This window comes from Pseudonaja textilis, chromosome Z (assembly GCF_049901715.1).
Source record: "Pseudonaja textilis isolate UNSWEBS1 chromosome Z, rPseTex1.2, whole genome shotgun sequence".
In the NCBI taxonomy this organism is placed as follows: Eukaryota; Metazoa; Chordata; class Lepidosauria; order Squamata; family Elapidae; genus Pseudonaja; species Pseudonaja textilis.
The window spans coordinates 83445895-83473662 of record NC_142008.1 but is presented as its reverse complement, the minus strand read 5'-3'; the positions used below and the strand labels follow the sequence as shown (position 1 = coordinate 83473662).

Below are 27768 nucleotides of genomic sequence, written 5' to 3'. Positions count from 1 at the left end.
TCATATAATTTTTTTCATTTCTTTAAATATTCATTTTTCATATCTTTAAATAGTCATCAGTGATGCTGAAATTTTTTTTCTTAGGGTCATGTGAAAGTTGTACGCTATCTAGTAAAAGAAGTCAACCAGTTTCCATCAGATTCTGAATGTATGCGATACATAGCAACAGTTACTGACAAAGTAAGTTCTTTTTTTTTCTTTCATATTTTTTTTTCTTCAGAATACTAGACCAAAATATATTTCACTATGGTATCTGAAAACTGTGCTCAACTCAATCTTAGCATTTGTTTAGATTACCTATGGTCTTAGAGTTCTAATTCATTTATAGTTGTAAGAAGAATGTAAATAATAAGTAAAATAAGTAAAAATAAATAACAATAAATAATCATTCACTCTTGAATACAGAAAATACAAGGATGTGGTGCCTTGCCAAGTTCTTTTTCATATTTGCCAACATAGCATAGCTAATGAAGTATCTAAATATCTGGTCTAATGATATTATCTAGTTAGGGCAATGAAATGTTTATAAAAAATAAGCAAACTCAGAAAGCACCAAGTGAAGTGTCTGCATATATTCTTTATCTTATAAAGATTACCTGAAAATGATATCATCAATACCAAATTAACTTCTTACATTGGTTATTGGAATATTTTAACTTTGGAAACTTTGGTCTTTGGAAAGCTTGTGCCATGAACTTATTCCACTTTTATGTGATGCCATGCTGCAGTGATCCAATCATTGGTGCTCATTCCTCCTGTTTCTCCTCCTCCTTTGCTATTTTAGGAAATGTTGAAAAAGTGCCATCTATGTATAGAATCAATTGTTCAAGCCAAAGACAGACAGGCCGCAGAAGCAAACAAAAATGCAAGCATTCTTTTGGAAGAGTTGGATCTGGAAAAGGTAAGTAAACCCTTTTCTGAATAGTTTGTATTTAGATTTAGAACAACAAACAGTGATAGACTTACCCGTGTGGGTCCCAAAATAAGCACTAAGGCTTATTTTCAGAGGTTGTCTTGATTCCACCCTCTCCCCCACCCCATGTACAGGAGGCCCACTTCTTCTGCTTGCTCGCCAGTGGAGGAGGAGGCCGCACGGCATACCAGCACCGCCACTGCGAGACAAGAGGGGATGGAGCTGCCCATGTGCCCCAGACTGGCTTATCTCAGGGCCCCACAGCCAGGCCACCCACACCCCGATAACTGCCTCCCCTTGCAGCCATGGCATCAGCAGCCCCATCCAGCAGGATCCCATGTGGCCGCCGGTTCACTTCTTCTGCTTGCTCATGGCCACAACGGAGCAGGAGGCCAAGCAATGCACTAGTGCTGTGGCCATACGGCGAGACGGATGGAACGGCCCATGCTCCTCACAGCGGCTTACCTCAGGGCCCTCACAGCCAGGCTATTTACCCTCGGTAGAGGCTGTTTTGGGTCCATCAAGTTGTACATATGTAAATGTCCATTAATTTCACTACTACAGATGTTAAGCTCAAAAACCTATAATTTCCAGTTTCTTCCCTAACCCCCTTCTTGTGGATGGATACAATATTCGTGGTTCATCAGTCCTGGGAACTACACCTGTTAGAAGAAACTGGTTAAACAGATCAGTTAATGGTCCAGTGAGAATACCTAGAAGATCCCTCAGAACTCTAGGATGAGTACCAACTGGACCCATTGCTTTATTAAGATTTAAGCAGGCTGGCTTATCTGCCATCTCCAGCTCTTAAAAAAAAACCTGGAAAAGAATCTGCATTGCTAGGACTAGTATGATTTCCCCAACCTCTTTTTGTTACTCCACTTCTGAGAAGGCTCTCTGCAGAAGTATTAGATGGTTTTCTATAGCTAGGTCTCCCTTAACATAAGAATGGTTTGCATTTATTTTAGTGATTACAGAGGGTTTTTTCCTTTTCTCACTAATACACCCTTTTTTAAAAAAAGGTTTATCTTCCTTTTTAATAACTTTAGCTAATTCCTCCTTTTCCTGCACTTTAGCAGCACTAATAACCTGTTTGGCTTCCCTCTGTAGGTTTTTATATACCTCTCTATCAGCTACATTTTCAATCTTCTTGTATTTGCTACATGATGATCTTATACAATACTTACGCCATGAACCAGAGTGGGTTTCTCTCTCTCTCTCTTTTTTTTTTTTTGCACTTACTAATGCCTCATGTAGAACTAGTTGCCTTCAAGATGGCAGCATCCCCTTCAATTTTATGTTTTTGATAATCTCCCTTTCTGTAAAATTTGTCTGTTTGAAATCTAATACTTTAGTTTTATATTTTGTAGGTTTTAGTTTTAATGTCAAACTAAAAGCATTAGTGATCACTGAAACCTAGGTTTTTGCCTCATCTCAGTTTTTCATACCTTATCCCCATTTGTCAAAACTAAGTCTATAATATAGTCCTCTCTTATTGATCATTTTACTAAATATTTTAAAGAGGCACCTTTTAATGGTTCTAACATATCCCTTGCTCCTGCTTGTAAGTGTAATTGAGAGAGTCCAGTTAATGTTAGGCGTATTGAAGTTATGATTACATCCTCTTCCTTCATTGGCATCTCAGTTAGCTTCTCAACCACAATGCTATCATCCTGTGAATATCCTGTATATCAGGGGTCCCCAACCACCGGGCCCTGGACCGGTACCGGTCTGTGGATCATTTTCTACCGGGCCGCAAAGAAAATAAAAATAAAATAAAAATGGCGGCTTTCTTTGCCTTCGGTGAATGCTGCTGGGATCAGGGATCAAGAACACAAAGGAAAGAAGGGGAGGGAGGAAGCAACCGAAGCCTGTCCTGCTCTCCAGCTCAGTGGCTTTGGTTTCCTCCTGCCTCGTTCCTCTCTCAGTCGCTCTCTCGCTCCTCCACCAGCCCAGAAAGAAACTGCTTCAAAGAAGCTGGCAGGGTGGCTTTTCCTGTCGGCACAGCTCCTCCAAAGCGCCCGTTCACCCCCACAAAGCCGCCGGTGGTTCAGTCCAGTGCTCCGTTCTGCCTGCCTTCGTTTCTGGTTGTTTCGGAGCAGCTTCGGCTGAGAAAAAGAGGCGAATAGTTATTAAAGGGAGGGAGACACCTGAGGGATGAGGCTGAGGAAGGCAGGGCCGAGAGGCAGGGCTTCTCAGCCGTCCAGGGACTTGTCCTGAGCCGTGGAGACAGCCGTGGGCCGCCACCGCCCAGCGCTCAGTTTTGAAGGCACTCCTCAGCCCGGCACAGTTCATGAATCTGCAGCTGAAACCCTCCGTTTTAAATGTCCCAATAGAAGAGAATATCTGTCGCTCAGGGTTGCAATGAAGAGGCTTTGGCGCTCCCTGAACTTGGTGGTTTGCTGGCAGACGTTTTATTACCCGACTAGGTAACAACATCAGATGTTACCTAGTCAGGTAATGAAACGTCTGCAAGCAAACCACCAAACTTGGACTCCACCCCACCTAGCCGGTCCTTGAAAAAGTGTTTCTGCGTGAAACTGGTCCCTGGTACAAAAAAGGTTGGGGACCACTGCTGTATATGACACCATTTTTGATAACTGATCCTTCTTTAAACCCAGAGGGCTTCAAGGAGATCACATATTTTCTGAATTAGTGTTGCTTTTGTACCTTCTTTGACATAAATGGCAACTCCACACACAAACCTTTTCTGTATAATATGTAACCTGCTACACATATCCTAACAATTGGAATCCCTGAACCATGTCTCTGTAATTATAATAAGAGCCAGGTTACCCCTGTACATAACAGCTGTTAGCTCACAAAGTTTGTTGCCTAAATTCTGAACATTAGTACATATGTATGGCACACATTATCAAAAGCTTGATTTTTCTTAACAGCAGCCTTAATATTATTAACCACACAAACGTCCATGTCAAAAACACCAACAACACTATTGGTTTTAGATTTCTGGGGACAGAAATGTTTTGTATAAATTAACTCTATCCCCATTATTCAGTTTAAATGCTTCTCCAGAAAACCCCTGAATTTAATGCCAAGTTGCACAGTCTCTTTCTGCAAACCATCTTTTTTGCATCACTTTTTTGCATCAGAACAACTGCAAATTTCATGATTAACATAACCAATACTTTCAACTTTGCATTACTCCTTTAGCCAGACATTGAACTCCAGTATATGTTGACCTTTTCCTTTTTGCTCCTTATATACAGATAAAACCTCTAAAAAAGTAAAATCATGGCCTATCTTATTAAGTTCCTGCCCCAAATTCCTGAAATCCTTCTACCCAGAAAACACATCTTTTTTGGACAGATCATTAATGGCAAGATGCACACTAACATCAACATCACAATCCTTATTAATATTCTTGACAATCTTAACAATGCCCCTTCTTTTTTCTGCTGGCAGTAGCACCAGGCAGACACCTCACCTACTTCAGTACCCATACATCCTTTTCTTAATAGACCCTTATAGTTGAGTCACCAACCAGAAGATGACTTCTCTTTTTAGATATCCTACTTACCAGACATGGCTGATTTACAATACCTGATGCAGATTTTCCACTATCCAGATCATCTTCTTCCTTACAAAAGCATGAACCCCTCCCCAGTTGAGTCATCAACCTCATAAACAGCTGAACTTGCCATCTTAGTATCCCTATTAAATTCAGCAGGGACAGTATAATTATTTTGCAGAGACATATCAAAAACATTCTGTTTGTGATCTACATCTCTCACTCTGCCAGATCTCACAGTTGCCCATACTGCCTTACTTCTACATGGTCTTTGTAGAAGCAGGTAGCTCAATAGAATCAGCGTGTAATGCATAGTTTAGCAGAATGATAGCCATGATATATGACCCATACTGGTTGAGTTGGCCATCTAATTTCAGCCTGAAGAGGACAAACTAAAGACTCTAGATAAGCAATCTGTCCATGAAACTAGCAATCTGCATACAAATAGGATAACATCCAAACTTAAGTACCACAAAAAAATAGCTGCAAAATGAGTATTACAGCGAATTAAACCAGACATCCTAAAAATAAAATTGAAATCTCACAAGCACTTATCAAGGATGAACTATTTCTTTTTCAAACTACTGATGTTTTTAAAACTATACTTTTACTCAGATGCACATTTCTGGTCAGTTCTCAAAATTAGTAAGTTCACAACGTAAACTCAAGAGTTCCTTATATACCCTTACATACCATACTAGGTAGCATTTCAGACAGCTATTTCCTATGCTAATTGAGACATACTCAAACCTGGCCAATAATCAATTACCCTGGAACTACTACCAGCAACCCAACCATTAAGCAATATAAGTTAAAGAAATCAGGAATATTTTCTAATTTACCTTGTCCTGCTATTGATGTTTTTACACTTGCTCAGATGTGCACTTCTGGTCAGACACTCTCACAGTAAGTACTGTAACGGCATGTAGGTCAGTAGCTTATTTTGTTGGATGAAGTCCCAGTTCTCAGCAGCTCATGGTGAGCAACTCCTTGCTCTCCCAACAATCCTCAGTGCTCTGCAAATACAACCAGTGATTTAATTTTAACTGGTAGGCACTCTTAAAAATGTTACTGAAAAGCATGAATTTCTATCAACAAGCAGCAGGGTACTGCTACCCAGTCTAACTATACCTTCTGACATTAATTACTTCCATTTCAGTTCTTTTCTCTGAAAACTTTTTTGCATATTAGTATGAATTTTTATAAATTATTTGAATATTCTTAGAGAATAATACTGTCAAGTATAATATCACCTTCTCTAAGTAAGCCTTCCATCTACATAGTCAGTCTAAAAATTGCCAGTTTTATTTAACCTTTGTGATTTGTGACTGTATTTGTGCCAGAACACTGCAGTTTTAAATTCTAAAGCTTTTAAATGTCTCTCTCTTGGCATTATTTGAATAAAGAGGCCACTGATGACCAAAAGGAAGTCCTAGCTCACACAAAAATCATTGGATTAGAATTTGAAATTCTTGCATCCTATCTTGGGATTGTTAAAATTAATTTTACATAACAAATAAATTTTACATATAAATAAACACTTTGTTCACAGCTTTCTGACTGAGCATTGCTGTTAAAAGTTTGTGGAGCCCTTTGAATTTTCAATATTTCTGCACAGATATGATCTAAACTGTGATCTATTCTCCACACAAACCCCAAAACTAGAGGACCCAATTAAATAAATGATTCAACCTGTATCATAAATTAATCAGCTTTAGAGAAACTCTTATTTTTTCAGGTTATTTATCGGCATACACATATCTAATTTGAATATAAGGGACTACATAATTAATCTATATTGATAATAATTGAAAGCTATTGAAATGGATATACATGTGTATGTTTCTTACTATATCTATTTCTAGCTCTGAATTGGTATTATCTGTTCAAGATAGCAGTTTCTTTTTTGACAGTTCTTCTGATCACGTTTTTAATCTAATTTGTAGTTAAGGGAAGAAAGTAGACGGCTAGCACTAGCTGCTAAAAGAGAGAAAAGAAAAGAAAAAAGAAGAAAGAAGAAAGAGGAGCAGAGGAGAAAGCTAGAAGAAATTGAGGCAAAAAACAAAGAAAATTTTGAATTACAAGCTGCTCAAGAAAAGGAAAAAAACCTAAAAGCTGAAGGTATATATTACAGCACTACTCATGACTATTATTGGAGTTGCCTGGTATAGATGCCACATAAAGTTAGCTTGAAACAGCCAGGAAATAATCAGATTTCACAGGGTTGTTTTTTTTTAACTTTTCCTTCCCCAAATCTTGCAATTGAATAATTTCATGAGATTTGTTAATATCTCATTACCTTTGCCATAGCCCAGTGGATGCCATCTGCAGGAGTCTTCGCAGGCTACGGTGCTTATAGGCACTATAGGCACAAAAGCTTTAGAGGAGGGACCTTCAAACTTGACAGCTTTAAGACTTGTGGACTTCAACTCCCAGCATTCTTCCCCCAGTCATGTTAGCTCAGGAATTCTGGGAGTTGAAGTCCACAAGTCTTAAACTTGCCAAGTTTGAAGACCCTTGCTTTAGAGAATGAAGAACAGAATTTAGTGGTCTCTACTGTAGCATTAGAGTTACCATGCCTTTTGACTCGAAGTCCTTTATTCCTTTCAAAATATTTGACATCTACTCTTAAGCATCAGTTCAGTAACAAATTGCTTATTTAAAATCATAATTAAATCCTATGAGCTCCATTAAATTAAATCAATATTATTAAATAATAAAACTATTCAATTAAAGCAAACTCCATACTATAAATTTATAGAGATTTGATGGAAATATATATTTTTACCCCGTGACTTTTAAGTTTGTGTTTATAAATCATAAATCTGTTACATGCATTTCCATTTCAATCACTGAAAATATTAAAGTGATTTTTGCAAAGAACTGATGTTCAAAATGAAGAAAACGGCTTTTTGGAATTGTTCTTGAGATTAACTTAATAAAAAACCTGAGTGATTAATTAAGAGCATTTTTAAAATTCTCATGCAATTTTTAAAGAGATTTTGTTTGTTAAATAGGACTTTTTGTAGAATACCATAAAAGAAATTTGTTCACCAGTTCTCTAAATTCAATTGTTTCCTCTATAATCTGTAAATTAGGTTTGCGTTCAAATCCTCAGCTTTTAGAAGTACAATTGTTACATTTATATGTCCACACATCAACCTGTTTGTTAATAAATAGGTATTAGGTAATAAGGTACTGTAACAGGATCTAAGATCTCCATAAATCATTTGCATAGAAATATGTGGATCAATTCAATGATAAATACTTCAGGAATGCTTGGGCTTCAATCATGTTCTTTTGTTTCTCAATTAGAAGAGCCAGGAGTCCCAATAGAACCCCCGAGTGCTACCACAACCACTACTATAGGTATATCTGCAACATGGACAACTTTGGCAGGTTCCCATGGAAAAAGAAATAATGTTACTACAAGCAATTCTAAGAGAAAAAGCAGGAAAAATAAAATCAACCAAGATACAGTTCAAATAATGTTTGATGATCAGCTTCCAATCTCCTACTCTCAACCAGAGAAAATAAATGGTGAATCGAAAAGCAGCAGTACAAGTGAAAGTGGTGACAGTGACAACATGAGGATTTCCAGCTGTAGTGATGAAAGCAGCAATAGTAATAACAGCCACAAAAGTGATAGCAATTCATCCACAGCAGACAGTAATGATCAGAACAGCAAGAAGCAGCCAGCAGTGCTTGTTACATTCCCAAAAGAAGAGCGAAAACCAATGTCTAGCAAATCTCCACTCAAGTAAGGTTCTGTGGGTTTTCTTGCCAAAATGATTGATAAATCTTAATCATGCTGTAACATCTCTGAATTTTTGTTGGCTTGTATTTTCTTTCCCTTTTGTTTCTTTATTGATTGATAACATGCAGTGTTTATTAAAATATTTCTGTTGCCTTTCTACCAAATAAACTATTTAAAGATAGTATAAGTGCATTTCAGAATCCTAGAAAGAAATTGGTTTTCAACTTGACAAATAAGGGCCAGATGACATTTCAACCTTCATTGAAGTATCAGACAAACTATAGGAAATCTGCAAGAAAGGTTCAAAAAGCTCACAAAGACCTAGTCTTAGTGTATTCACTAACGAAGGAATAGTTATAATTAAAACTGATTAGCGAGACTGTGTGTGAACCCATCTTCCTTAAATGATCAGTTAATTATGAATAAACATAATTAAAGATATAAAAAACATTACAAAGTGTTCATTGTTCTAGTCTAGAACAGCCCTATGGGCTTCCTTTGTCCACATAGAAACAAAAATTATCCTCATAATCAGAGGTCATGTTACAAGTAGGTTAAAGCAGTGTTTGGATTCTAGCTTTTATTTCATGTATTTCTCCATTTCAGGATTTCTGAGAAGGAACCTTCTGTCTTGAAGGAGCATATTTTCTAACAAACACTATCTTAATTCTAAAGGTAGAGTAGACAAGGTGACCTGTTGGTCTATCTTTGAGAGAAAAGTAGTATAATTTGATGTGATGTGATCAGAATGAATATTATTTAGACTATATTTTTACTCCATGATCATCTAATAAGAGAATATGACATAAAAATATTTATAGTGGCCATTGAACTTTGATAATAAGTATGGCATTTGTTTATCAAAATAGATACAACCATAGGTAGACAAATACACAGTGGGAGGAGTAGTAACTTCCGACTTCCTGCTGCCTTTCCCATTGATTTTGATTGTGGGATGAGAGGTTTAGTGGTATATAAGTTGTGCATCTCATTAAATGGAAATTATTTGATTTGTTTGAATGCAGGGCATATTTCAATTTATAAGAAGCATTAAACAGAAAAATTAAAAGTTTTCTGCTTTACCATAGCTGTAATATTCATTTGTTGTATTTTTCTATATATCTGAGATATAGAAACATTTGATTAAGTATCAAATGTTTTAATTGCTGTTAAATAAATATGTGCTTTGTAACTGAAAATCAGTCATTTTAATATGTCATAGATTTAAAGGGTTTGGATGCCAACATAATTAAAGCAGACCTCTGGATATCAGTAGAATATTTTATTCTCTTTTATTATTTGTCTTTAATATTTGTGTGATAGCAATTAACACAGAAATATTTTCTCTCTCTCTCTCTTCTGTCTTTTTCCCATTTTACTTGAAAGATTATCAGAGATTATTGGTGAAGCACCTGCTAATTCCTTATCTACTTGCACAAAATCTTGTCCATCACCTCTCTCTTCTCCTAATGGAAAAATCAGCTTAGCTAGTCCTAAACGTGGTCAGAAGAGAGAAGAAGGATGGAAAGAAGTAATAAGAAGGCAAGCTAAATTTTATATTACAGCAAATTTCTATTTTTCTTCCTGTCCACTTTGGAAAATGTATTTTAACCTTGCTTCATCCTACCAGCCACATTAGGGAATATATAGTAGATGCATTCCTTATACCTAATTTTAACAGTTTCTCATAAGGATTGCTGTAAAATATATTCACAATCTGAAAACAAAATTTATTTTCTGTAATGACATTTTTTCTGTCAAACTAGATTACTTTCATACCTAAAAATATAATAAAATAATTTATTACTTCATTTAATTTGAAGTTTGCTAACACTTATGTTTTATTTTAATGATGAAAAATGCCATATAGATTTTATCAATATGCAATAAAGACTTCCTGAATATGTGTCATACCCTGCATATACTTCCTTGTTGGTGAGATGCTGGTAACATATTGGCTTGCAGGGTTGTTCCTTAATGAAAGAGCCTAACTTGCATAGAATAACCTGACAGTACCTAGAATAAAATCAGTCTTTGGTTACACTTGCAACATTTGGTAAAATGTCCCAAACTGTGCAGAATGTGCTGTATATGCCATGAATATGATTAAATCTAATAAATTTAACCTTAGCTTAAGACCTAAATGATTTGCAATGAATGCTAGGTTATGTCATACAATGAAGACCATAGAATTGAAAATTAATATATCAAAGACCAAAGTAACTTTGACTTGGAAATTGGACTAAACATTTCCACACTTTCCATGGTAAAAGCTAGAGCAAACAGATGAATCTGTGTACAGTACCTTGATAGAATATTTAAGAAAACTGAGGAAATGGTTAAGACAATTTGTAACATTCTAATGTTGGTAGATGATGTAATGGTGAGTTATGTGTGAACTATTACGAAAAAGATTGTTGAAACCAGCAAAATAATTTCACATAAGAGCATGATTTTGCTCACATTGTTTTATGAAAACAATGGGATTTAGGAGAAACATAAAATGACTTGAGTGCAAAGTGGGTTAAATAAAATACTTTTTGCTCTGTTTCAGTATTCTTTTCTTACATTGTCCCTTTAATTTTTGGGCTGTTCCTTATTCCTTTTCTGCATTCAGCACAATGTTTATGGAGGTTCTCAGTCATCCAGAACATAGTTATCCCAAAGGTGCTTTTTCAAGAAGCCACTGGACTTTCTTATTTTTCTCTGAAGACATTTTGATTCTCATCCAAGAAGCTTCTTCAGCCTTGACTGAATGATGGGGAATGGAAGGATTTATATTCCTTGCAGACATTTGTAGCTACTCAGGTGACCCCGATGACACAGATAAACCTTCAGGTGGCCTCAGTGACTATCTAAAATAATGCAAATCTCTCATCAAGGAATATAAATCCTTCCCATTCAGTCAGAGTTGGAGAAGCAAAACATCTTCAAAGAAAAACAAGAAAATCCAGTTGCCTTTTGAAAAAAGCAACTTTGGAGCCATTCAGCACAATGTTGCTGACTCAGTAAGGAAATAGTGAATGGCTATTCAAGTAATTTCTCTTGAAACACATTTTCACTATTGTATGGTATATCTTTGCATTTAGGAGCTGACCAGAAATTCTTTATTGTAAAAATGCCTTTCCAACTTTCTAAATAATCATCTTTGAATTAAAATATCAGTAATTTTATACTATGGCCAATGTATCAGGCTGTACAGTTTTTGGAAAATCAAAACAATCCTGCTTTATTGTATTCTAAGTTTGCTGTTGTAATTAACCTTCTTGTTCATTTGTTTTTAGATCAAAGAAGGTTTCTGTTCCATCAACTGTTATTTCCAGAGTAATTGGGAGAGGTGGTTGTAACATCAATGCTATTAGAGAATTTACAGGAGCACACATAGATATTGATAAACAGAAAGATAAAACAGGAGACAGAATCATAACAATAAGGTAATCCAAGGCACTACTTATTTCATTTCTAATAATTTAGTTGATCTTACTTCTGTACTTAGTTGCTAAATGCCTTAGGTGAGCCCTTGTTAAGGGACAGATTTTAGTCAAAAAATCTTACTTTACCTTACCTTCTTATTGGAAACCACTTGTCAAGAATTCTAATTTGAGAGATAACTGTGCTTTCCTATAAGATGTGAGAGATTCAGGGAGCACATTTCATTTCTCCATTTCATTTTTTTCTTAAATTTAACTTTTCATTTTTCCCTGTGTTTTTCTGAGATTAAGCACCTTTTTCTGTATTGTACTTCACTGTACCTAGAATATATCTAAGCATAATTTTATATCTAACTGATGTTTTTTAATGTTTGCATTCAAACATTTGAATTCACTATTGGAATCATAACATAAATGTTGCCATAAAGTAATTAAATTTCTTTTTCTTAAATATCTGGGTTTTTTTAAAAAAAGTGTCCTCATGCATCTGTTATAGGGGAGGCACAGAATCAACACGACAAGCAACACAACTTATAAATGCTCTGATTAAAGATCCAGATAAAGAAATTGATGAGCTCATTCCAAAGAATCGTTTGAAAAATTCTGCAGCCTATCCCAAAACAGGAACATTATCACATTCAACCACTACAACAGTTCACGGTTCTGTAGCTGGGAACAAAGTCACCACTGTAGCAGTATCATCATCATCACCACCATCATCATCATCTCAGATTGCTACAACAGCCTCTGTGCCTGCAATGTCATCAGCATGTACCCATAAAACACTGAAGAATCCCATGAACAATGTTAGACCTGGATTTCCAGTTTCTCTACCATTAGCCTATCCTCCTCCCCAATTTGCACATGCATTGCTTGCTGCTCAGACTTTCCAACAGATTCGTCCGCCAAGGTTGCCCATGACCCATTTCGGAGGAACATTCCCACCAGCTCAATCCACTTGGGGTCCTTTCCCTGTTAGACCTCTGAGCCCTGCAAGAGCAACTAACTCACCTAAGTCTCACACCGTGCCTCGCCATAACAATCAAAACAGCAGTGGTTGTCAAGTGAATTCTGTGGGTTCCTTGACTTCTACTTCTACAGCTACCACAAGTTCGGTGGTGTCTACTGTGCCTGTTTCTTCTGCAAATGGCAGTCCCAGTTCTCCCTCAGTGAGAAAACAACTATTCGTCACTGTGGTGAAAACATCCAGCACTACCACAACAATTTCAACCACAGCAAGCAACAACAGCACAACAACAACAAATGCCATATATCCTTTTCCTACAGCCAAAGAGCAATACCCAATTTTATCCACTTCCTCCCCTTCACCACCGGCCCAGTCAGCAAAGATATCTAGAAATAGTCCTTCGGAATGTACAAGAAATTCTCCAAGCAAAAGGGTGTTATCTTCTGACCAGGAAGTGGGTAGTTCACCAGTTGTGGAAATGGTAAATTTGGCCAATAACAGGCAGTCAAATAGTTCTGTTGGCATTCCTTCAGAACATCTGGGACAACCACAGTCTCTTGGGCCTCTTTCTCAAGAAGCAAGACCACCTCTACAGCCTCAGGTTCCAATACAAGATCCTCGTATGGTTGTACCTCCAAATTTAACAACCATGAGTTCTTCTGCCCCAATAGTTACTCCTGCTAATGCTTCAGTGAACTCTCCAGCAAACTACCTTTTGTCTCAGGCATCAGTAGGATCTATTCAGTCTTCTGCTCCAGCTAAAATAGAAAATGCCTCTGTCAGGCTATCTTCCCATGGAACCAATCCTGTGCACAAGAATTCAACTCCTCTTCAGAATTCTACAGTTCCAGTCCTTAATATCACACACATAAAAAGACCCCACAGTGTTCCTTCTTCAGTGCAAGTTCCTTCCACTTTAACTACTCAGAGTGTTTCTCAAAATTCAGTCCATCCCACAAATAAATCCATGGCCACCAATTTCAATGCTGCTTTACCATTTGGACCATTTAACACACTATTTGAGAATAACCCTCCCTCAGCTCATGCATTCTGGGGTGGTTCTGTCTTGTCATCTCAGACAACGCCGGAATCCATATTGTCTGGAAAGTCTTCATTTCTGTCAAATTCAGATCCATTACATCAATTAGATACTTCCAAAGCCCCAGGGTTTAGACCTCCACTGCAGAGACCAGCTCCAAATCCCTCAGGTAAGTATAAGGTTCACCTTTTTCCTTGTTTCATATCCCCAGTATCTCTTTAGTGTCTTATGATTGGATGTCAAAGACTGCAGTCTGATTGGTGTAAAATCTTATCTATCTGTTGAATAATGGGATCAAATTCTAGCTATGCATGCAAATAAGCAAGTTCGTTTTCTAAAAGATTTAGCTATAAAATGAAGCATGAATATATCTGCAAAAGGGTTTTATCTGTTCACTCAGATTTATTATAATCTGCTAATCTTAAAAAAGTGAATTATTATTTATCACTAAATTATATTTTTTGAATATGTTTACTTCCCTTGAAAGATTTCACCTAATAGTCATGCTGTTTTTAACATCCAAAATACATGAAGAATATTGTAAAACTCTTTAGCTAAAGGCTTATTTATTTAATACATTTCGACTTGTAAATAAGCATTGTGCTGTTACTTCAAAATAGATACAGGGAAAATCAGTAAAAAGTAAGACATAGTATTTATAATCAGATTTATGAAAAATGCAGTTTGAAACATTGTGAGATCTCACAGCTGTACAGGGAATTTGAAAAAAACACTTAGTGATATTGGCAAAGCACTATGGATAATATAGATTGATCTCAACCAATAGATTAATCCATCCCAGGGAACTAATGGTCCTGATGGATTCAGAGAGAACTTAAGGTTTTTCCTGGGGATTTGGTGGGTCATTTGACTGAGACCTTAGCTCTACCAGTTAGGGAGCTTATATGTGATTGATTTTTTTTTGTTGGGTTTTCCTATTTATTGATCTTGGGTCACTCTGGTTTTCCAAGGAGTTCTGGGAAATAAACTAACAGACATTTGAAAAAAGGTGAAGAGCATTTTTGACTACTTCCATTTGACAGCTAACATTAAAGATTACATTATGGTGATGATAAGTTGGGTAGAAAAACTACTCTTATTACACTCTTTCCACTCTTGTTGCATCTCCAGATAACTGGCTAGTAGCTTGGTTTAAAGTGACCATTGCTGGGGAGGAAAGGCCCCTGTGAACATCTACAAGTCTACTTTAGGAATGTACTAGATAGCTGATAAATAAAATCACATGGTTACATACTGAATTAGATTGGACTGTGCATGTGCAGTTAAGTTGATTGAGGTAGAGTCTTGTCTTGTCCTACTAACTGGAAAAGGTTCAGTCCCCTGACTATTAAGGAAGTTAACAGGATCAATGGGATTGTTAACCTAGCTACAAGTTTGTTTGTTCTGTATCCATCTTGGTTGGCAGTGAAATCATCTTTGAGGGAGGAGATGGTTCCATTTGTCTTAAAGGGGGCAATAATGTACCTCACCTCAAGAAGCCATTGCCAATCCCAACTATTCTGGGCAATTTACACCTAAGTCTCTGACTTTCTCTTTTTAAGAAAAATGATTGAGAAGGTGGTATAGCTGATCTCAGAAGAAGCAGATGATCTGGACCCATTTAAATTAGTTTCAGGCCAGGGTGTTGTACAGAGATGACATTGATTGCACTGTGGCAGAGCCAGTATGGGAGCAGTGAATACATTCTGGTTCTCTTTGATTTCTCAGCAGCCTTTGATACTGTCATTTTTAACTTTCTCAACCGGAGTTAACCAGAAAACCATTTTCAAACCACGGAGGGTTGAAAATAATAAACACAGTGCTGCAGTAGTTCTCCTTTCCCCGTGTCAGTGGAGAAGAGGTCAAGCTTTGAAGTGCCTGGTTGATGGATTGCCATTCGTTCTGTTTAATATCTATATGAGGCTGCTGAGTAAGATCATCTTCTATAACAGGAATAGACATCATTATATGAATGATACTGAATTTTATAACTCAATCTGTGGTTAACAAAACTAGAAGCTAAAGGTTTATGATTCATCTACTGTTGGGTATTATCCTTAAAGGTTTTTTTTTTAAATTAGGTGCTTCTAATCTTGTGTGTGTAGTCTTGGATTTGTGATGTATTGGTATAATTTTAGGAGAAAATCAGAAACCTGAGTTTGTGGTAGAATCTAGTTCCCATATTGCACCATTGTCCTGTTCTTTCTTGTTGATTATGAAAATCTGCTTCGGTTTCTTTTCAGTTTAAGTGATTGTATTTGAGATGGATATGCAACGGTGCCTGCAATAGCAAATTGGAATGACTTTAGGAAACCAGAGGAAGAGCTTCCATAGACTAAACAATATTAAGAAAAGTGTCAACTGAACTATTAAAACAAATGGGGGGTGGTGACAAATACCTTAGAAGGGACCCTCTTTAATTTCTTGGACTATAAAGGCAACAGGAGAAAGATGTACTTTCAGATTTGCAAGACTCTGTTAATATAGTCTTACATTACTGAAAAGCTAGAGCTAGTACTTTTGAGTATGCTTCTTGTCTGGATTACCTCGCAAAGCTGACGGTGCCTGAGAAGGTGCAGTGCTGTTGCATATTATATTTTATTAAGCAACACATTTAAATTGAGCTCCAGCTGTGAGCTCTAACTGTTGTTCTGTCTTGGTAGTCTGCTTGATGATCTACTCTCAGAATTAATCTGGCTGTATTATTTAGTCTGTTGATCTTAAGAGGAGGGTAATTCTGTTTCCTGATGTCTGGTTTAATTCTATTAGGTGAGTATCTCTATATAATGGGTCAGAAGATATATGATGGATGTAATGGTCTGATCTCTATGGAAGTTGGAAGCATATAGATTGTCTATTGTGTAATTTTTACCATTACTCTGTGTGTGTGTGTGTGTGTGTGAGAGAGAGAGAGAGAGAGAGAGAGAGAGAGGAGGGAGGGAGGGAGAGAGAGAGAGAGAGAGAGAGAGAGAGAGAGAGAGAGAAATTCATATAGTCACCCATTTGCTAAAGAGCTCTATCAAAAAGGGAACTTTGTTCCATAGTTTGAACAAAGTGAGGTTGATGGGATGGAAATTTTGAGATCATGATGGAACTTAATTATTCATTTCATAAATTGAAATTGACACAAATATATTGCATCCACAATTCCTTATTCCATTGTTATGGTATGTAGGAATGACCTTGGAAGACCAGAAAAAGAGTCACATCCCAACAATGGTCTTGTGCAGCCCAGTTCACAAATGGGGAAAAGCATAGAAAGTGTTTCAGAAATGACCCTTCCTAGAGAGGAAGGGAGTAACAGATAACAGATAATCAGAGTTGGAAGGAATCTTGTAGGTCATCTAGTCCAACCCCCTGCTCAAGCAGGAGACCCTACACCATTTCTCACAAATGGCAGTCCAATCTCTTCTTGAAAGTCTCAAGTGATGGTGCTCCCACAACTTCCGAGGGCAAGGTGGGTTGATTGTTCTCACTGTCAGAAAGTTTCTCCTTATTTCCAGGTTAAACCTCTCCTTGTTCAGTTTCCATCCATTATTCCTGTCTGGCCTTCAGGTGCTTTAGAAAATAGCTTGAAACCGTCTTCTCTGTAGCAGCCCCTCAGATATTGGAAGACTGCTATCATGTCTCCCCTGGTCCTTCTCTTCACCAGACTAGCCAAGCCCAGTTCCTGCAACTGTTCTTCATATGAGTAATACTTTTAGTCAGCCTTGCAAGTTTCTTTGTAAGGTAACCTTATAATAAAGATAGTGCTGATGTTCCTTGTGCTTCTTGTCTGGACTAATTTGTAGAGTTAATATCCATAGAGCAGAAGCCTTGTTTTTGATGTACAATTTAACATATTCTTGTATACAATAAAACAAAAAGGGCATGGACGTAAAAAATGCAACTAAATTTGTTTGGCAGCAGTAGCGGCAAACACCCCCCCAACAATGCTAAATATTCCACAATATAATCAGGTGTCATCCAGAACATAAACATAATAAAATTCATTCCAGTAATGTTTTGAGAAATTTGAAAAAATTCAGGTTTTTGCAAATGCTAATATTCTATCTAAACTAGCAAATATTCCCTGGCAAATTTTTTTTCCCATTCCTAGCCTCAATTTAACAACTAAAATTAACACTGTTTTGTTCTATGATTCATCAGTTTGCAAGGCAAAGATATATTTGCTTAGAAGTTTTAGAAAGTGAAATCTGGTTGGTTGTTGATTACTGACATTTTGATATGCAAGTCGAGTAGATCATGTGATCATCCGCTTGATGACTATAAGTGGTTAAACTGATTTATTGGTATATATAAAATTCAAAGTAAAAAATTCATACAGAAATATATTAGTACTACTAACATTATTGAATAAGCAAATTATGCGTTATGCCAATACCAGCATTTATGCACATTGTTCCTGTTGGAAAGTGATGGTTTACACATAATTTTACAGGTATTGTTGGTCTGGATTCACCTTATGGTTCTATTACACCTTCTTCTGCACATTTGGGTAACTTTGCCTCAAATCTTTCAAGTGGCCAAGTATATGCTTCAGGAACTGCATTGGGTGGAGCACCAACAGCTGCTAATTTTAATAGACAGCATTTTTCCCCACTCAACTTACTGCCTTCATGTTCCTCTGCATCAAACGGTGAGGGTTTGTTTCATTCTTTAATAGCATAATCAAATATGTTAAGGTTCCTAGCAGATTTCTTATCTTAGGCGTAGAATAAAGTTAATTGATAATAACTGCAGTTAAGTTTTAATAACCCAAGAAATATTTTTACAGTTTTATTCAGGTAAGCTGAATTCTAGAATCATGATTGTACTGTTTGCAAAAAGGTACTGTGACAAGTCTCTCCAGTGATTACTTCTATGTATATTTGCCCTAGAGAGCATGTCATAAAAATTACAAGCTGTTATTGTTATATCAAGTCTCAGGTATCATGATTCATCTGTTTGCAACTGTTACTACTTAATGTTTAATTCATGTTACTCATTTTATTGAGTCTAGGATAAAATCAAGTATTGGGAAGATAGGTTGTTTTTTGAAATATTCACAGCAAATTCTCTCTTCATACTTATTTGCTTTTAGAGCCATCTCCTCAACCAATGACTGCTGGAGTGAGAGCACCATCTCCAACCCCTTCAGCTGTTTCCATTGGGTCAGAAAAGTCCAGCAATATATCTCAAGATAGGAAGGTTCCTGTTCCAATTGGAACTGAGCGTTCTGCACGTATCAGGCAAACAGGAACATCTACACCTGCTGTTATAGGGAGTAACTTAGCTGCTCCAGTTGGTCATAGTGGTATATGGTCTTTTGAAGGACTAGGAGGAAATCAAGGTGGTATGTATTGTCTTCTGCTCATCTTACAATAATGTATTATCAAAACAAAATCTAGAAAATAAATAATTTAAATGTTAAAAATACATGCTTCTCTCAGAAATGCTTGTGTTGATTTTTGGTATTTCCATATTAAATAGCTAATTAATGCCATTACAGATTTACTAGAATAGAATTCTTTATTGCTTAAGGTAAGTGATAAATCATCAGATATCAAAAGGAGAAGATAGTAGGAAAGATGAGAAGGATGGAAAGATGAGATGACAAGGATAACAACAATATAGCCTACTACTTATATCTACTAATATCTTTAGGCATAAGAGTGGAGTTAGGTGTTTAGCAGAATGATGGCGTGGGGGAGGAGGGGAACTATCTTCCTGTCTAGCTATTTTGGCATGCAATATAGTGAAGTTGAAACAGTTTATGTCCAGGATGTGAGTGGTCTGTAGATTTTTTCTTGCCCTCTTTCTAGTTCACACAATATACAGGTTCTCAGTGGAAGACAGGCAAATTGCAATTGTTTTTTCTGCAGTCCTAACTATCCATTGAAGTCACTACCTGTCCTGTTTGGTGGCTGTGCCAAACTAGACAGTTACAGAGGTACAAATGACAGACTCAGTTGAAGCAGAAAGATCATTCTTTGTTGTGCCTATAGTCTCTATAGTTTTAAGACTGTTCAGCTTCAGATTGTTCCAGCTGTACCACAGGGCCAATTGTTCTACCTCCCATCTGCATGCAGACTCATTATTATCTCGAATGAGACCAATGGCAAACTTCAGTAATTTAACCGAGGGATCCTTTGAGATTCAGCTATTAGTATACAGATAAAAGAGGAATGGAGAGAACATACAGGGGGGCGGTATGGAGGCTCCAGTGCTAATTGAATGGAGATTTTGATACAGATGAAGATGGGGCCAGTTGATTACACAGACTTTCAAGCAAGGAGTTACCTTGTCTGGGCCTGGTGCTTTTCCTGACTTTTGTCTGCGAAATAGACCCTGTACCTCTTTTTCTAGGATCACCACAGGTGAGGGGCCCAGAGGGATAGAGTCAGGTGTAGGAAACTTGGTTGTTGTTGATGTATCTGAGATGGAGAAGATAGCTATAGTTGACAGTGGTCTCCTCTCACAGTGGTTTAATCATGTCCTACTTTAAAAAGTTAATTTTTAAATCTTATTGTGACATATTATTTGAGGCTAAATGAGCAGAGTGACTTTTTCTTTAGTTTTTAGATCACAATATAGATTATAGTAGAAATTCAGTGATAACATAAATAAGAATATATTAATAGTTATACTCTTTTTTTCTTCCTAGATAAAGTAGATTGGTGTCACAGTGGAATGGGAAACCATATGATTCACCGGCCAATGTCTGATCCAGGAGTATTCTCACATCAGTCAATGGAGAGAGACAGCACAGGAATTGTAACACCTTCTGGTACATTCCATCAGCACGTTCCTGCAGGATACATGGACTTCCCTAAAGTTGGGGTAACCTAATATTTAGATAATTGGCCAGGTTTTTGTTGTTTAAATGGTTTTTCTTGTTTAAACATTAACAAATGTTAAGTTTCAGTTGGTTTTGCTATGACAATTGGTATGTCTTTGAGTTTCCTATTGTGTCTAGAGAAATCCTAAATAGCTAAGAAATGAGTATATACCAATTACTTTGTTAATATTTGAATATTTCTTACATGTATCAAGAAGTAATTTTATAAAACATTCTCACGTATGATATATGTACTTTTAATTTTTATATACTGCCCCAATTGCAAAATCAGGAGACATTAATTTAGGAATTCTCATGTTTTTAGCACATGTAATAAATTAAGATCATTAGATTGCAGACAATTTATAATACAAAACGCTCCTGAAATATGCATGTATCTAAAACCAGGAATACAATAGGGTTTTGGGTTTTTTTGCTATGTGAAGAGATGATTAAATAATTCACAATTCTGTTCTTGACAGGGCATGCCCTTTTCGGTGTATGGGAATGCAATGATTCCTCCTGTTGCACCCATAGCTGATGGTACTGGTGGGCCCATATTTAATGGGCCTCATGCTGGTGACCCAACTTGGAATTCGTTGATAAAGATGGTTTCAAATTCTGCAGAGACTAATGGCCCCCAGACAGTAAGTATCAAGGATATTTCAGATTAGTATTTATGGACAAGTGTCCCCTTTCAGTACTGGAAAAAAGAGAAGCTTTATTAGTCTTTGTCTGTAATGTGTCTCAGCATTACTTCTAATTTTCCTAATTCCTAGAGTTAATAGTATTCCAGTGACAGATTATGGAAGACATTGGTATGTGGTATATATATTGCCTAAACAATATTTATATGATTTGTACCAACAATCTAAAAATTGAGGCAATTTAGTTTGAGCTAATAATGCAGAGTTTCACCAGGCCATTTTGTGCAAGTGGGTAAAAAGATCATAGAAGAATGGATATTTGGGTGAGGAGGGAATAGGATACCCTGAGGGCATAAAAACCCTGTATTTTTATTCTTAATATTCAATATTTCTTGATTTTGGAGACTTTTAAAAGTAGCAGCTTTAGCCCAAATGTTAATTTCTTATTGATAATGAATAATGGGTTGAATAGATAAAAGTGGTTGTAATATTTTACATGATATACAAGTAGCATGCACATCAATTTCCAAATGGATCAAAAGAGCTAAGAACATAAAGAGTAACAAATTGAGATAATAATTTACATATGTTAAGTGGAAATTAATTACAATTCTATTTGTTTATTTATTTGATAATGAAAGCTTTGAAGTTTAAAATGTCTATTCTCCTCCCCAGGTTTGGACAGGAACATGGGCACCACATATAAGCAGTGTGCATATGAACCAGCTTGGTTAAATGCAGATCACCTTCAATAGCTTGAAGACTTTTTTTGTTTTGGCTTTGAGGAGACTACAGATGGCAAAAACAGTTCTCCTCAGCTTTCAAATTATTTTTTGGTTGTATTGGACTGAAGCGTGTAGGCTTTTCAGAAGAACATACTGACACTTCTCTGTGAACATTATGACTGCCCATTGCCTTCCAGATGTGATTCATCTTAGCCTCTTAGTTTCATTTTCTTTCACTCTTGATTTTAATTTTGGACATAACTTTATGTTGAGGCTGTTCTTTGGTTGGTTGATTTTTAGTACTGTAAACTGCTTTTGGGCATACACAGAAATTTAGCAAAATTATGTAAACTTGATCCTGATGTTTTAGAATGGCAGATAAATGTACAATTGTTTACATAACAGAAATGGATAGCAAAAGGCAAATCTTTCCGGTATGTCAGTATAGAGGCTCAACTTTAATGTGACAGATGTATCTTCATATACAGCAGTCTGGATGTTTTCTTCATACATTAAAATATTAATAAAGATTACTTTTCTAGTTGTTTAATTTTAAATATTCATAAAATGGGCATTATTTGAGTTTTTTCCATAACCTTATGTTTATACAGTGAGATTTGATATTTATTCATTATAAATTTAATTTTATAAATTGAATAGGACATTTATGCAAAATTCTTCCCCAACTACTCTATAAATGTTGAATACAAAAATACACACAGATCCTTAATCATTATGTTAAAGCACTTCCAAAGCTCCCCCCTTCAATATTAACGCATTTCTATGTTAAGATATAGTCTAACCAGATTATTACAAAGATGGGTTAATAAAATTACTGTCTGCAACTAGTTTGAAAATACTCCTTAGTTTTATATTGTCTATTAGTTACTGGCAAGGGATTTTTTAAAAAATCAGTCGGAATGAATTGGCCATTGTTTTCTGCTATAGAAATGGCTTGAATTTAGAAGACACTGAATTATCATGCCATTCAATAATCTATTCTGAAATTAAGAGGCCATATCTTAATGTAATGTGACTCTGGATTACTTCCACTGCCTAAAAGGAAACAATACTAATTGGCAAATAATCTATTCCAGTCTAGAAGATTTTATAAGTACCTGTGACAAATGGTGACAATTAATTATAATTGTTACCATCTGTCCCAAGTACTTCTAAAATCTAAATAACTGGTATGTTTCTGAATATGTGATATGTATATTTAAATTTTATAAACTATCCTCCTCATAGCAAGTATTGCATGTGAGAATACAAAGAGGCCTGTCTCTATTCTTTGCTAGTTGAAAGAAATGAACTGTGTTTCAGTAGCAGTTGTTTCTCATATGCAAGTTTCTACGTATCATTTCAGAAGTAAGTGCCATTCAATTTAGTGGGGCTTACTCCTACAGAAATAATAGTGTTAGTGGTTCAACACAAGAGTTACACAAGTGAAATTAAGATTACTTAGACCAGTTGTTTTTAATAAATTCTAAAATGCTGTTTCAGGTATAAAGCCAGCAAGAAAAATCACTTTCCCAAAGAATCCTGCAGCCTTGTTAATGCACATTTAAAAATGTTGAAAGACTCATGAATAAATAAGTTTGTCTGTGTAATGCCCTCTATTGGTGCTCTTAAAATAACCTTTCCATTATCTTTTATTATATGTAATGAAATATTTAGAATTGGTTGTAGCAAAAAGAATGTCTAACCAAATAGCTGTTGATGGAAAGGAGAAAAACATACCAACCTAATTTTCAGCACTTTAATGGGTGGGGGAATAATGCTATTTAACTTTTATATAATATTTGCAACTATCTTTAGTTTATGCTTACTACAGCTAATTAGGATTATTTTTTGCTTCTTTAAATAATCCTTCAGCAGAGTAGTTGCTGCTTAGTATTTATTACAATAAAATATATTGTCAGGTTCAGCTAAGTTTCCTCGGATGTGGTTTCTTATTAAAGTGATCTGTATTTTGTTGACTTGAAAGCAAAAATATTAATAGAACAGACTGAAACACTCCATGTCTTTTTTTTATGAAATAAGCCTTGTCAAAATCCTGGGCGGGTGGATGCTAGAAGTCTGTATTAGGAACATTTTTGGAACACTTTTTATATTTCAAATGTAATGCATACTTGACCAATAAAGACAAGGAACATGTTCTTTTTTTGAGACCTTCTAGGTCTTTATTTTGAAACACACCCTCAGACTATTTGCAATATATGGTATATAAGTAGGTATATATTTAAGTAATAAAATAATTCACGGAACCCTGGATAGCTCAATGCATAATTCACAGGTTTTTAAATTTGGAAAAACAGTCCTACCCCATTCTTACATAACTCTGAATGCTAGTTTTAGCTAAGTACAGTTCTGGTTATCAAAAATACTTTTAAGTAATGGATAAAACTGCAAGGCATGAGCGTAATAGGTGCATACAAAAGCAAAACATTTAATTTTTAAAAAATTTAAAGAACCTCATCATAATCACAACTTTAATAGTCGTAGCCTAAACATCTTGTTTTTTCAACTTTTGGACAGGCCCCCTTTTTAGGGCTTTCTTTTTTTATATTACTAGTAATCTTCCATACTATATAGAAGCAGTTACACTTGATACACAGTTTTTAAACAGTATTTTTCTCAACTATTTTTGTTGGTAATTTCTTTTCCTCAGCTCTTGAACTTGTGTAGTTTAAACATTTGAAGGCTGATCTTCTCCATAATTCCATACACATAGAGCAATGCCACTAAGATTGAATTGAGTTTACAAAAAAAGCAAAGTATTCCTTCTTTACTGAAACCTAAAAAGAAAATAATAAATCTTTGAATATATAGTAATTAATCCACTGCCATAGGCAAAATACTGCGGGCTGTCTTAATTCCAAATTAAATTCCTGATCTGCTCTCTGCCTGAGACCTCATGTACAAAATGTGCTTTTCCTATGTCCTTTCAATACATGTTATGATATGGATGTTGATGACACACCACGTCGAGATGCTCTAATGAAACTACTGCACAAAATTGAACTAAATCAACTTTTTACAATTTGAGATTTTACCCATATTTCCACATGTTGGCATACCCATAGACTGCTGGAGGAAGCTGTTCTGTCCATTCCGTTCGTCAGTTTAGCTATAAACTAATCCATGCTCAGCCCCCCTTAATCTCGCATCAAATTGTCCAATATATTAGAAAGAATATATTTCTTATATGCTTACGAAATATTAACACAGACCACACAGATACATATTAGAAGGAACACAACTAGAGATGCACGAGATCAAGGCATGCTTCAGTTTAGATTCTTGAACAAGCAGGGATTGGATTTAATCATCTAAATGCTTCCTATTCTGTACTTCTAAGAGAATGAAAAATGTTTTAAGTTGTATAAAGCTTAATGATTTTAAGGATTCTACATTATTACTAAGACTCATTTTTAGGCAGTTTTATAAAATTTAAAATAACCCACTGTCAATTGGATAGGCAGGAAAGCATAGATGTCTCCAAAGTTTTATCATAAAGAATTCCAATTTTTGAGATCCAGAAAAAGAGCCTTCTTTACCACAGCACCTGCTCTTCGGAACATCTGCCCTCAATCTCCTTCCATAGGAGCCTAAAGACCTGGCTCTGAAATTTGGCCTGGAGATCTAATGGGAGAGTTGAACTCTGGAGGTAGCTGCAAGATTGAAGCAGACTCCATCTCCCCACATGCCCATTTTTACTAGTCATATTAATGCATTTTCTTTTTATTATATATTTTTATTTTATTGATTTATTATCTTTACTTTCACTTTGTTTAAACTTTTTATTTAGTTTTATTATAATTTTAATTATAAAAACAGAAAAGTGGCATGGGAACATAAAGTATTACATGGCCAGTAAATTATAAAAAACAGATAAAGAAGATAAGACCTGGCAATGGCCAAGTGCAGGAAAATTAAAGAGACAGAGAACCTAATTCTGGCTGCACAAGACCAAGCCTTAACAAATGCATACAAAGCCAGAATTGACAAGGCAGCAAGTGACAAGAAGATTGCACAGATTGACTACAAACAATGGTGTGACAAAGGGAACAATTATTGGAAGACCAAGAAATACCATTTGCCTGCAAACAAGAACTGAGAAAGTCATAGAAAATGAAGCTAAATTGCTCTGTGAGTTTAGAATTCAAACAGGCAGTTGCCGTATAACATTCCAGCCTTAACAATTGTCAATAAGAAAAACAAAAATATCTGGATAGTGCACATGGCAATACCTGGAGACAGCAGAATAGAAGAAAAGGAACCAGAGAAAACAAAATACAAAGACTTGCAAACAGAAACAGAATGATTGCGGCAAAAAAAAAATAAGATAGTACCAATAATATCTACCCAAAAAAGGAGCACCACAAACACCATCAGCATTGACAAATTCACCATCAGTCAATTGCAAAAGGCTTGAAATAGCTTATATCTGTCACAGTATCTGTAATACCAACAAACATTTACATCTGCTTATGTAGGTACTTGGGAAAGGATTTGATAGCCAAGCATGCCAAATCCAGTCTGAACTCCTGGCTGACTGTATGATGGACCATAATAAACTCCCAAATAAACCACCTATACCCTCCAAAGATGAACCACGGACCAGCTTTAATCATTAGTCATGTTGCTAGAAATGCAGAGTGTTTAACATCTGGTAATGGGTGTGTCATTTGCTAATCTAAGAAACAATAGTAGTAGTTAACATTAGAATGTTTTTTTTAAATGGAGGGATTTTATTTATTTCACAAATATCCTGGCTTGCAGCTGCCATTGTTTTTTATTTTTAGTGTTAAATATGATTTTACATTGTGTAAGCCGCCTCGAGTCACCATGAGCAAATAGGCGACAATATAAATTAAACAAATAAAATAAATGATTATGAACCGCCACTATTACTTACATTGCAGGTGTTAATAACTGATTAAATTAGTCAAGGAAGTGTTCATCTTGACAATCCTGAACTTTTCTCCATCTGGAAATTATATCTTCCTCTAACTTCCTGCTTTAGCAAAAAAAACCTTACTTCTCTGAACAGGGCTGCTTCCGTGTATATATAACCTAACTTCATAGCCTCTAATGAAGAAACAAAGTCTACTTACCCCCAATTCCATCCACTCAATTTAAAGTATTTGTTTTCTTTATGGTTAAATTTATTTGCTACTTTCCATGGGGCTACTCTGAGCAGTTTACAACAAAAAAAAGGGGGGGGGGTTGATTTTAAAAAGTTAAAAAAACAATAGTAAATTTTAACTTCAGTGACTGTAGGGAAACAATTCTATTCTCAGGATATATTGTCACTATTGATTTTAAAATGTCATCCTTAAAAAAATCAAATTAAACTCTCCTTCAACAACAGCTAATGGAGATTTGATGTGATCCTGTAATTTTTATGGCAGTAATGCAGAATACAATAATCCAGGAGCATCTTCCTGGATTTTGTTTCGATTTATAAAGAAAAACGTGCCTAGGCATATAAAGATTTTAAAACGTCCCTAACATTGCTATCCTTCTGGAAATTATTATGGTTGAACTGGTATGATAAGATGCGTATCTTTTTCTTTTCTGCTTATTTTTGTAATCAAAAGTGCGCATCAGCATAGAAAATAAGGGAGGTTCCGTATTAGAAATAGTAATCATCAAATGTGACTTTATGAAGAGGCTCGCCTCTCCCTTCTCGCTCATTTCATGCGATTTTCCTTGAGGATAACTTTCTGTAGTTTGGGGCTAATGTAGAGATAGGGAATATACCGCAGAGAGAGAATAGCTCATTCTTCCTCCAAAGCGATTCCATGTGACCAAAAAAAAAGGAAAAGGAAGAAATGCACAGATGCGCACCTCTGAAAACTAACCGTCCACTGTATGCTCCTCCACTTCCGCTCAAGGAAAGCGACAAAGAAGCCTTCAAAAACCGGAACC

The 27768-nt window shown here is 35.9% G+C and overlaps 1 protein-coding gene across 5 annotated transcripts in view; it reads left to right on the top strand.

The window, feature by feature from the left end:
* Positions 1–22364, top strand: part of ANKRD17 (ankyrin repeat domain 17) — a 124991-nt gene extending 102627 nt beyond the window's left edge. For all 5 annotated transcript variants that reach the window (XM_026717297.2, XM_026717296.2, XM_026717298.2 and 2 more), the window contains 12 exons: positions 85–180; positions 785–901; positions 6392–6566; positions 7761–8205; positions 9589–9744; positions 11487–11636; positions 12130–13808; positions 18081–18278; positions 18723–18974; positions 20286–20461; positions 20942–21106; positions 21782–22364. In XM_026717297.2, coding sequence (XP_026573082.2) covers positions 85–180; positions 785–901; positions 6392–6566; positions 7761–8205; positions 9589–9744; positions 11487–11636; positions 12130–13808; positions 18081–18278; positions 18723–18974; positions 20286–20461; positions 20942–21106; positions 21782–21841 — 3669 coding nt within the window. In that variant the 3' untranslated portion in view covers positions 21842–22364. The remainder of the gene's footprint in view (positions 1–84; positions 181–784; positions 902–6391; positions 6567–7760; positions 8206–9588; positions 9745–11486; positions 11637–12129; positions 13809–18080; positions 18279–18722; positions 18975–20285; positions 20462–20941; positions 21107–21781) is intronic.
* The last annotated feature ends 5404 nt before the right edge of the window (positions 22365–27768 follow it).